The 12,838-nt window shown below is 37.8% G+C and overlaps 1 protein-coding gene across 3 annotated transcripts in view; it reads right to left on the bottom strand.

Moving 5' to 3' along the window:
* Positions 1–12,246, bottom strand: part of LOC133867387 (probable cyclic nucleotide-gated ion channel 20, chloroplastic) — a 66,729-nt gene extending 54,483 nt beyond the window's left edge. For all 3 annotated transcript variants that reach the window (XM_062304126.1, XM_062304129.1, XM_062304128.1), the window contains exons 1-3: positions 12,024–12,246; positions 5,876–6,404; positions 1,201–1,392 (exon numbers count right to left, since the gene is read on the bottom strand). In XM_062304126.1, coding sequence (XP_062160110.1) covers positions 1,201–1,392; positions 5,876–6,388 — 705 coding nt within the window. In that variant the 5' untranslated portion in view covers positions 6,389–6,404; positions 12,024–12,246. The remainder of the gene's footprint in view (positions 1–1,200; positions 1,393–5,875; positions 6,405–12,023) is intronic.
* Between the last annotated feature and the right edge of the window lie 592 nt (positions 12,247–12,838).

The raw sequence follows: 12,838 nt of genomic DNA, 5'->3' as shown, positions 1-12,838 counted from the left end.
AGGTTCTCCCTTAGATAGACAATCTACTACAGGATATTGTAACCATGTCAATTTACTAATGGTATGAGCCATCACCTTGTACTCTACTTCAGCACTCGATCATTCGAGACAAGATACTCAATTGAGATATATCTAGATCATTCGTGAAGTCAGCAGACCAGTTAGCTAACATGTTTACAAAATCTGTGTTGGAATCGGTTAGAGTTTATTTATTCCAAGCAGGGTTTATATGTATATATGCTCCAATTTGAGGGGGAGTGTTAGAAGAGATTGTTGGGATTTTGTTATATGGGCATTTTGGACAGTTTGGTGTCCATGGGTATTTAGTCAGTCTGGTGTATTTGTCAACATATATAATAAAATGTGTGAAGTAGGCTATATATCATTGAAACAAGCCTCCTCTTTCTATTCATATTTACTCATGCAAACCGATTAACAAATATCATCTAGCATCCATATGTTGGACTTAATAAGATTTGAGAATAATCCCAAAACACAAAAAACAAAAATTATGAGGTAGCAACTTGGTATGCAAACGGATCATCACATCTAATGTTAGCTCCCAATCATGTAGGGTTTATGACTTTGTTAGAGACTCTTGTATCATGGCTCCAGGATTTCTTGGATTGGCATCCGAATCGGATAGCTTTTGCCTATCCCTTACTTAGTCTCCCTTAGAGCATCTCTAAAAGAATAGACAAATGGTTCATAATAGTCAAATTTGACTATTATGAACTATTTTTCGTCTCCAGCAGAATAGGCAAAATAGATTTTTTCCTTCTAGTGTAAATAGTAAATAGGTTCTTCTACCCATTCACTATTCACATTACAAAGAGTTTTTTATTATTCTCTCTCCTTTTCTTTCTTTCTCTTTCTCTTTCTCCCTATTTCTTTCACACTTTTTCCCATACAAAATAATATTTTAATGCAAGTAGAGAGTAGAATAGAAAATCTGTTGAAGAGAAAGTAAAAAAAACAGTAGCTAAAATAGAGAGTTATACTTTTTTAATAGCTACTTTGACTATTATCGCTGGAGATGCTCTTATAAATCTCATTATACCTATGTTAAAATTTTGAGACACCATATGAGTAGAGCCTTATCAAGTGCACAACCCATCAACATTAATAACTTCAAAATGAATCTAACTTTATACATAAAAAGATTATCTTTTAAAAAATAAATAAGGATGAGAAGCATACCTCTAGTACAGACAACAAGAAGAAAAACAATGGGTCCACAAAAATTGCCACCAAGCAAGAAATGACAAAAAATTTGTTCCATTGTTGCACAACTTTAGTATGAGGATTCATGACACCAGGAATATATTGTTGGAGAAAAGAATAAAATCTCCTAGCCCAGCCTTTAGCATCCCCATAGAGAGCATTATGGAACTATAAACATTCAAAATAAGGAAAACTGCATAAGATCATTTTAGTATTTGTATGCATACTAAAAACAAAGAGTTTTTGTATACAATTATTCTAGATGACAAAAGCTATTAATAGAAAAACATGACAAGTCAAAAGGAAAAATGGTACAGTATAATGCATGAACAACCTCAAGAAATTTTTTCCTAGAAAGATAGATAAATAAAGTGTTTGGATAACAACTACAACCAACACGCATTGACATCTAACACCACCTCCAACAGCAACACCACTGGACAGTAAGGTATAACCACCAACTCCACAGAAATCTGCACAACCCCTATTGATGATAACTGTCAACCCCACCCCCATTGAAATCTGCACCACCTTCATTAAAAACCACTATAAGCATCACCTCCTTCTGCTCTTGTATTCACCACCAACACTTCCTCCAGTAAAAATCACCATCAAGCTCTACCAATCCCAATCCACTACCACTTCAATGGCACAGATGTGATTGCTAGACCCATCACCCTAATCACAGCAATTATGTCCATTGCCACCAAAACTATTACTAAAACTTCTATCCCCTTGGGTGCAAATCGTTCCTTAGAGCTAGCCTATCGGCGAAGCCGAAGTATTACCCGATCCGTGTGGAGAGGGAACTTTGCACGAGTTCGAGATTTACCCAACAGGTGTGGGTACATGAAGTGACTCTGCCTTGAAATGATTCCTCATCATCAAAAAAAAAACACACACACACACACACTTCTAATACCAGCCCCACACAACTGCCTTTTTATAGACAACACAGCAATCTACCAATATTCTTTTTGATTTCAACCCAAAGCAAAGAACAAAATGAAAAAATATCTTTCATAATCCATTCTTATTTCTCGGAAAACTGAAATAGTTTCAAAGAGAATATTACCATACAAGACTAGATTTAGGACAGCAGCACTTAAATTACAAGCCATTTGTAACATGTTCATGACCACAACCGCAATTAATTTTCATCCCCTTTGAAGACGAAAGCATGTGTTTTATTCTCTTTTGTGTTTCTTTTACTATTCTTTTCCCGGGGTTGGGGAATGGAGGAATGGTTCATGCTTGACAAAGAGAAATTCAAGCTTAATGAAAAAAGTACCCCTACACCGAAAAGTAAAGTGCAATACACTTAGTTACAAAGTAAATGAAAATGCTTTCGGTAGCCCCAAGAGAGGAGTTCAAGTGGCAAGCGAAGCCTCAACAAGTACCTCACACAATGCAAGTCGAGAACTCCACTTGCATAATAATCCCTAGGGCCACCCCCAGAATCTGAGGTGATCCAGTAATTGCCGAGTGCGTGTGCTATGAGGCGATTGATTTTTCAACATGCACGAATATGGTATCAAAACCGAGGTCCTAAGTTCCAACCTTAACTCTACAATTTATCCCCCATTTCAATTATTATGGTCCACGTGTTGTTTGGTCCTACACGTGAGTGGGGGTGTTAAAACATTTATTAAAATTCCGATAAACTTGAGCTTTTGGGATAATTCGTGTTTTTTTTTTTTTTATGAAGAAGCAACTTTTACTAAAACAAACGAACACACTACAACCAGACACTCCAGTTAAAAACTGGACCTCAGCTGCTTAACAACAGCAGCTTCTAACAAAGACACCTACCACCTCAAACATCCAACACCCTTACTTTACAAAATTACAACCTGATATCAAACTACTACATTACAAACAACAAACTTACACAGACAATTGCAAACTTCTACATACAACCAAACTCTGCAATTTTCTATTTTTTTTTTTTTTTTTGATAAGTAAGAATTTCATTAAAAAAGCGTAAGGCGCCCCTTAGTACACAGGATATATACACAGAAGCAACTCAGCTAGCCCACATAAAAAACCCAATAAAACCACAAGGAACCCACAAGAAAACCCCTAACAAGCATAATAGAAACCTTCACAAAACAAAAGAAACCCCCAATAGTAACCCTCGAATACCAAAAAAAAACCCTAAAAGCACCCAAACCAACCCCAAAAACCCCCCAACAAGACCCCCTAAACCCAAAAGAAAAAAAAACCCCTAGAACCCGAGAAAAACCCAAGAGAAATACCCCTCAAAATAATCCAAGCAAAAACCGAACCCGAGAAATGGCCCACAAACCCACCCAAGCACACAACTCTACAACATAAGGCCCTTTCCTTTCCTACGCCTAGCGGAAGATTTAGCGTTGCCATAGTTGATAGAGCTATGCAGGTTTAGAAGCTCCCTCTTGCCTTTGGACTTTTGGCGCGATATCATCTTGTCACGCTGAAATTCTTCTTCCATGGCATCCCGAATGGCCAACGCCTCGTCCCCAAAAGCGCCCTCTAACGCCCAATCCAAAGGCGAAACATCCCAAAGATCAACGTCCTCCTCCCAAACCACAATCTCCCCGTTATGATCAAAACCGATCGGCCAATTCCGAGATTGGGAGAAACTATTACCCTCAACAGGTGAAGAAATGGAACAACCTCTAGGAGGAGAGGAAGGCCCAACCATCCCAACCATCCCAACATCAAAGACCTTCCGAGGCGAAGCGAGAGTAGCTGGCATCTTTGGGCGAGGGTTAAGAAACCCCTTTCTAAGAATGCCCGTCTTCACTGGAGGCTCTGCAACCGCAACCTTATTAACAGCTAAGTCAGCAACCAACTTCGAGGCTTTCAGGGAATCTGATAGAAGCACATCGTTCCACTTCAACGAAACCCCTTCCCTAAGTATCCTCGCCTTCTTGATATAACTTTGACATGGCTTCGAGACCACGGGGAAAGAAGAGCGCAACTTCTCTCGCAACTCAGTGGCTCCAATGGAAGGAGGGGTCGTGAGTTGAGAGACCGTCCGAGAAGCACCATCAGGATTGCACCGCAGAGGAGGGGACACCTGAGCCGGCAAAGAAACAACCTGGACCACCGGAGGAAGGGCCTGAGCCGGCGAGGAGGGAAATCCGAAAAGCTTAGGGGCAGTAACCCAGCTAGGAACTACCTTCAAACAGCTAGACCCTCCCCCCAATAAGGAAAACGGCACCGGAAAAACCCCTGGAACAACCGGCACCGGTGCCGGCGCCGGAAGAGCAGGAGACACCCCTGGGGCTGCAAAATCCCCCCCCCCCCCCCCCCCGGAGAAGGAATCTCCAAACCCCCATGAGGATGACGATCCAGAGAACCTCGTCTTGAATCCCCCATTTATAGCACAACTTCTTGAATCTTCCTGCTCCCATCACGAACTCCTAATTTCCCAATCAATCCCCTTAAGAATTTGCTCCTCTGTTTTCACCATATTGACATGCTTTATAATTTATATCATTCCTTTGCCTGCATATATGATATACTACTGCCCCCAATGCTAATTTGCACAATGTGATCTTCAAACTTTTTCCTTAGAGCTTTGTTACCCCCCACTCCATAACTTCTTCACAAGTGTTTAAGGATTCACAACTGAAAATTTCTTCAAAACTTCCCCCTAAATTTTTTTACTGAATCCACACTGATACACATGGTCCCTGCCCTCTGTACATACTCTACAGAAAGGACATAAAATGTCTCCTTTATATCCCCAACTTGGTAACCTCTCCCCCATCGTTAAGCTATTCCTAATTGCAAGCCACAATATAAAGGCATGTCTTGGAATTGCAAGAGGAAACCATACCAACCTCCACCAATTCACTTCAGCATGCTTTGTATGAATAGCATTCCATGTTTCAGCACTAGTATATACTCCTTTCTTTGAGATTACGCAGTTTGGTTTGTCAGCAGGACCTATTTTCATCAAAGCTAACTTACTTTGAATACTGTGTAAAACACAGTATAACATATATAATTGGTGATTAACATATATAACAACATAATTTTGACCAGGGCATTTGTTAATGTGTTGAAGATGATTTAATTGAAGGTTTATCTCTTCTGGGCCCTCAAGTTCTTTATTTTGTAACCATAATATCTCAATTAAATGAATGCCGTTTCTATGCCTAGGTGAATGCATGTTGAAAATCATTTATGGAAATCTTTTAGGTTTACCATCTAGGAGCTGAATGTCAGATGTATGGATAGGATTTGACATCTCAATCTGAAAATGGCAGATGCTAGGAATTGTATAACTAAGAAAATTAGGTGTGAACATCATTCCACAGAGCCACATACAGAGCACGGACCACGAATGGCAAATATGGCTCACACAAACAGTTGAAACAAATTTAAAAGAAAATAATTAATGAATTACAAGAAAGATTCTTGCTATTTATATCAAGCTTCTTGAGGGAGGAAATCTATTATGTGACAGAAGCAGCATCAAACTCAAAATCTATGCAACAAGGTAGATATCAAGAGTGAATTTTTTAGCTATGATGCAAGCATGTGGTAACAAACCGGACAAAAAAAGCATATAATACAAGGCCACATGAAATATTTTGTAGTAAATGTCTAGGATAAGACAGAAAGAACACCCTTTAGGTTAAGAAAGAAAAAACACCTTAGTATCTAATACAGATGAACCTTTTGAGTTCTTTTGTTGAGCTGCTTTGAAATTGTCATAATATGTCGGGCAAGTTGTGCAATAAGGATCATTGCACATCCCCAACTGTCCAGACCTCAGTAAATGTTCATTTTTGCCCGTGTAGATGTCATGCGGCCAATCATCCGGATCCTTTCCATTCGAAGAAGGAAAGTTTCCCTTCAAAGGTTCCACCGTTTTGCATCCTGCTATAGCTTGATTTGGCCGGAAAAGATTTTCAGGTTTACGGCCAACATATAATGGACCACTCATCTGTGTGAATGGAGTTCTTCTTTCACTACGTAATGGACCAGTATGACCCACATGGATAGTTTCACTTTCATAGGATTCCACTGAGTTCATAGGAATGGAAATTGATGCACTCCTTGTCCTGTATGCCAATTTCTGGAATTGGGAATCCACATGCTCGTGCGATGACTGCCCATTTGTGTCTGAAAGCATAGGTATATCGTCTTTCTCAAAACCAGCCATCTTTCATTGACTAGATCTGCAAAAAAAAAAAAAAAAAGTATAAAATAAATATTCAGAATGCATATATACATGTGCTACCGCTGCATTAATTTTGAAAGCGAAAATTTAATATAACTCCAGAAATTTTTAAATAAAGGAAGCAGAAGGGGTAGCAGGAGAAAGATCCAAAGTTCAAATGTCAGTAGCAATCACAGTTTAAAATATTGCTAATATATCTCAATATCTCGCACTCTATTGGTACCAGTCATGACAAACAAGAATGATATTTAAACTATTGTTCAGAAATGTATCGGCTGAGATAACATATTTATCCACAAAATATCAGAAAATATTTACAAAAATATCATAAATATTGTGAAAAACATATGAAAATTCTAGGAAAATAAAATGAAACATATCTGGTGATATACCAAGTTTACCGGCCAATAAAGCAGAAAAAATAAAAAATCTATCAGAAAACATCAAACGAATAAAATAATCAAATATTGGTGGCCGCAAAAAATTAGCCTGATATTGTATCATCTTTGCCAGACAACTCCGATATCTCTCATATTTTTGAAATTTAAAGCCTTGGTAACTATTCCAGATAGGTATAACTTTATTATATTGATGCAAGGAAGAGAAACACATTCCGGATAAAATTTGGTGGACCATAAAAATATTATTTATTTTGTTAAGCTTGTAGTTTAAATTTAGAAACATTCACCTGATTGACTTCCAAATTAACATAGGAAATTAAGCTTATCAGGACTACAAGTGGGAGAGGGGAGAGCCACCATCTAGTGGCTCAACAATTAATAACTAAAAGAACACTAGGTAAATACATGTCAGTTAAGGCACTAGTACCATTGATTCTTTTTTTGGGATTCCAAACAATGTTAATTTCAATCCACAAAAGGGGTCTCATATTCACTTTTGGCATGATTTATGGTGTGGGAACAGGCCTCTCAAGCTATGCTATCCAGCTTTGTACTCTATTGCTCGTTTTTCCGAATGCTTGGGTGGTGGATAATTTGTCTGTGGTAGGTAATTTGTCTGTGGTAGGAGGTGTGGCTCATTGGAATGTTCTCTTTACGCATTATGCTCAAGATTGGGAGGTGGAGATGGTGATGTCCTTCTATGAATAGTTATAGTCTATTAGGATTCGGCACGGAGAGGTTGATAGGGTTGTGTGGAATCTTTCTAAGAAGAGGAATTTTGCAGTGAAGACTTTTTATAAAGCATTAGTTTGTCACAAGGCGGCTTATTTTCCTTGGAAGGGTATATGGCGTGTTAAAGCTCCAAAACGGGTGGCGTTCTTTATTTGGACAGCGGCTTTAGGAAAGATTTTAACACATGACAATTTACATAGGTGTGGTATTGTGGTGGTAGAGTGGTGTGTTATGTGTAAGAAGCATGGGGAATCCGTTGATCACCTTCTTCTTCATTGTGACGTGGCACGGGTTGTTCGGAGTTATTTTTATAGCTTGTTCGGGGTGGAGTGGGTTATGCCTAGTAGTGTCTTGGATTTATTGAGTGATTGGGGTACCTTGCTAGGTCGTGTTTTTGTTATCCGTATTTGGAAGCAGGTTCCTTTATGTGTTTTGTGGGGCTTGTGGTGTGAGAGAAATTATAGGCTTTTTGAGGATGTGGAGGTTACGGTTGGGGCTCTTTGTAGAATTGTGCTTAATATGTTATATCTGTGGGTGTCAGCGCATAGCCCGGGTCGTATGTCGTTTGCTGATTTTTTACTTTCATGTTCGTTTATTTCCTCTGATTATGGGCTCTTTTGTATGCTTCCAGTGTACTAGAGTTGCACCCCTTTGCGCTTTTTAATGAATTATTACTTATCAAACAAAAGTTAATTTCAATCCACAAAAATAGAAAATAAAATTAAAAAAAAAAAAAAAAAAAAAGAATTCGCGAGAGACTTTAGTAAGTAATTTGCTTTCATAGTGCATGGCCAGAAATATATCAGTCATGCCACCACAAGATGTTTTTGTCTAAACAAGAAGATAAACTCTTGTTGTTTAGAGTTGGAGTATAGGTGGAAGCTTCATTCCTTGTTGTAACCTGTTTGATTTCTGTTGGGTAGTTGATTGTTGTATACTGCTAGCTTTGATGCAGTAGGGGTTTGCTAGTTGGGGTTCTGCTATGTGCTTCCCTGTGAGTCCTGTTTTGTGGATGTGGACCAGATTTGATTCTGGCGTGTAATTGTGGTTGTTCTTGTTCTATAAAGTTTTGGTTCATCTAAAAAAAGATGTTTTTGTCTATGTCATATATGAGATTCAGTTCCTTAACCCCTTCGCCTTTCCAAAAAATCAAATGCCACATCCCCAAAAAGATGAAAACAACACTATATTCCTAAGGCTATTCATTCAACCCTCACAATCTATAGTGCTTACTCAAGATTGTCACAAAACTTCTCCATTTTTTTTTGTTTTATCTCATGTAACAAATGCAATTTTTCAATTCTTGCTCTTTCTCTTGTTCAACAATATTTTTTTCAACGACATATAAGATCACATATGCAGGAATTCAGGAGAACATATTTTGCCTTCAGCCCACTACTTGGGACAAAGTATGAGGTTATCCTACATGGTGAATAAATTATAACACAGATGCTCCCATATTCTAAAAACAAGAAGTAGAAGAAGAAGAAAGCACTAATCTTGTTTTTCCTTTTCGGCAACCTAATTTATGCTAAAAAACTGTTCTTATTTTTTTTAGAAAAATAAGCTTTTCTGGAGGGGCTTAGGGATGTTTTCTAGTGTTGCTAAATTTAAGGTAGGACATGGCTCCAAAATTAAATTATAGCGTGACCTTTGGTGTGGGGATAAAGCCCTTAAGGAAGCTTCTCCGGATCTATATAGTATTGCTTGCGTGAAAGGATGCTTTCGTAGCGTTTCATTTGGAGCTTTCTACTGGCTTCCCTTCAGTGGAATGTAAGCTTTATTAGAGCGGCTCATGATTAGGAGGTAGATATCCTTGCTTCGTTTTTCAATTTTTTGTACTCATTGAGGGTGAGACAGGGAGGTGAAGACAAGCTTTGTTGGGTCATGTCCAAAAAAATGGTTGTTCAATATTAGATCCTTCTACAGTGTCCCTGTTCGTAAGGATGGCACTCCCTTCCCTTGGAAGAGTATTTGACGGAATAAATCTCCTTTGAGAGCGGCTTTCCTTACTTGGTCAGCCGTACTAGAGAAGATCCTTACCATGGATAACTTTAAAAAAATGGCACGTCATTGTGGTTGATTAGTGTTGTATATGCAAGAAGGACAGGGAGTCTGCAGATCATCTTCTTTTCCATTGTGAGGTTGCTTGTGCATTATGGAAAGCTATTTTCAATCGTGGTGGGTTGTCTTGGGTTATGCCTAGATGTGTAGTAGACTTACTTGTTTGCTTGTTGGAGGAGGCTATTTGGTAGTACTCAGAGTACAGCTATATGGAAGATGGTGTCTTCCTGCCATTTGTGGTTCTTTAGAGAGAAATAAATGATAGAAGTTTCGAGGGTGGTGATGGAACTTAAGTCTTTTTTCTTCAATACTCTTTACCTTTGGACAGCTACATTTGTCTTTCCTAATGTGCTGAATTTTCATGATTTTTTTGTTCTCTTTTCTCCTTCTAACTAGATTTTTTCTCTTGTATATTTCATGTGTACTAGGGTTGCGTTTTTCACTTTTAATAATATTTCGATTACTTATAAAAAAAATTAAAATAATAAACTTTGAGAACAAAATTTATAGTCGTAGATAGAGGATAGTCTCTAGTGAAATATAATATGTGTTTCATAAATACATGATTAAATAAAACACAGAAGTCCCCACATTCTAAAAATAATAATAATAATAAGCTCTAAGAAGAAGAATATAAGCTCTAATCTTGTTTTTCCTTTTTGGAAACTTAATTTTCATTTTTCATAATATGCTCAAAAAAAATGTTCTTGTTTTTTAAGGAAACAAACAAGGAAAAGAACATAAATAATAAACTTTGAGGACAAAAATTATAATCACAGCTAGAGGATAGTCTCTAGTGAAAATAATATATGTTTCATAAAGACATGATTATGATTATCAATAGACCTATGGCATACAAATTTAACTTCAACTCAACATCTGTTATTAACACTGCAATCAGGAGATAAAACACTTCCCTATAAACTCTTCCAGCATCAGCTAACATAAGCCCAATTCAGGAAACAAGAGTAACACAATAGTGTTTAAGTGAAGAAGCCAGAAACCTTTAGAGTATGTCAGTCGTACCATTGTGAATAAAATGTATAAGCCCACCTCAAGCATTAGATAAGCAGAACGGCGGGTAGTCAAGCTCGGGAAAACACCAACTTGATGGTGTTGTGCTTGTAGGAGTCTGATGTTTAGTTAGCGACAGTTGGCCTAGAGGTTTGGGGGTCGAATATTGTTGACCAAAATCATGTGGAGGCATTTTGGTAGTTTTCTTGCTCACATGAACCCTAAATGTGTGGGGCTATTTATATCATTATTAGCTGCCATAAACGATAACTTGTGTACTCTCTTTTTTGCCTTATAATGGAACATGGGTGTAACCAGTAGACATACCTCACATTGAGGGACCATATTAATCTCTATGTTTTGCTTTGTATTTCCTTACTGTTCCTTTTTCTTTTTCTTTTTTCTTGTGTTCGTCGTGGTGTGTTTGGTTGAGAGGGGATTTCTCCTAACAAATGGATTTTTAGAATCATCACCTCATAAACGAACAAGAAAGAGTAGGGATCAGGTAGTTCATTTTTTTGGTAGAAGTGATTTGGAATGTCGATACACCAGCAGAGTTATGCACTTTACAGAATCACCTTTATTATGCCTTTATTACAGAAGAGAATTCATGAGCTGAAAAATGTAGTTGCCTTCTTCACAACTACTAAAGTACATTTTCCATGATGTATCTGACCATTGGAGAACATTGACTTGGTCAATTGTACGTCTTACATTAAAACGAATTTAGAACACCCAAAAATACATGAGATTAAAAGGAACAAAAATTTTAAAAAAATAATAGTAAAAATCAGTCTCCCTAAGGGGTTCTTTTTCTCAGAGTTTTGGTTCCTCGTGAAGCTCTCTTGATTATTCTTATCCTTCATGTGGCCATCGTCCACTCTGCAGACTAACTTAGCCTTTCTATTGACACCCCCTCCTCCACTACTCTAACCATTCCTGTAAGCATTTAGTCTCACCCAAAAAACCTACACCCAGTTTTTCATTTCCATAAATCAAGATCTTCCCCTACTTCTACAATGAAATTTTCCCATTAGCTACAAATTAATCTATATGACTGAGACCAACAATAGCAGCTTCATCAGCTTAGTTCCGATTAAGCCCATTTTCCATTAGGTTCATTAAGCTCCACAAGAAACAGTATCCACAGTACACCACTACACAATCAGATTCACATAAGGCGGTGGCTGATCACCCATCAGTCAAAATTGAATGGCCATGTGTATGTATGTGAGAATAACACATTCCGTACGTCCAAATTCCAGAAAACTAACAACAACAACAACAACAACAAAAAAGTGCAAGGAAGAATGGAAATAGACTTGTAGAACAAAAAAAATAACTCAAAACAGTGATACAAAACTACAAACAAAATAAAAAAAAAAAAAGTTGCAACCTTTACATACCTGTTCTGTTTGATACTGAATTCCCAGTACGGAGTTGTAAGCTGCGTGAAAGGCGTGCAAACTGAGACGGTGCCGCTCAAAGAGACCAACTCAAGCAAGAAAATTCATAACCCATGTCTACGCTTGGCTCTGAACGGGAAAGGGAGGAACGAAGGGAGGGGAGGGATTACTAAACGGGGCTAAAAAGAGAAGACTTTGAAAACTCCGTTACTCCCAGTTGCTTAGACAATAAGGCAATATATATGTATTAATATGTGTAGAGTAAGTGACTTGCCTTTCACAAGTCCTTGCCTTGGCGACAGGCGTGATTGGCCGCTTGCTTGGGATGGTACGTACTATGCGTTGTTGGTGAGGCCAGCCGGCCCGACGCAAATTGCATCCCCACATGGACCGCCCTTTGGCATTTGCTAAGCATCTTCCTTTTTTCTTTTTTCCCATTTCAATACGTTGCTTCCCTATTGGTGGAACTCCGAGGTTTCTTTGCTTTGAAATTCAGAGTTAACGGTTTATTATATTAGATATTAAATATAACAAAACAAAATTTAAGCATCTTTTTCATTTCAAGTCCTATTCCAATTTTCAAAACATAGCCAAAAGTGATCAAAATTCAATAAGAACTATTGGGGGTGTATATGGATGTGGCTAATCTTTTAGGATTCTTAGGAATCCTCGAGTGCTATAAAAAAATAAATAAATAAATAAAATAAAATAACATTTATGATGTAGTTTTTTTATGGGTTCAACAGAAATTCAATCTGATCCCTTTTAAAAAATTATAGCATAGGTATTGTAGGTTTTTTTTTTTCTTTTACAGT

This window comes from Alnus glutinosa, chromosome 4 (assembly GCF_958979055.1).
Source record: "Alnus glutinosa chromosome 4, dhAlnGlut1.1, whole genome shotgun sequence".
Taxonomy (NCBI): Eukaryota; Viridiplantae; Streptophyta; class Magnoliopsida; order Fagales; family Betulaceae; genus Alnus; species Alnus glutinosa.
The sequence above is the reverse complement of the archived record's forward strand: the minus strand, read 5'-3'. Positions and strand labels throughout refer to the sequence as shown.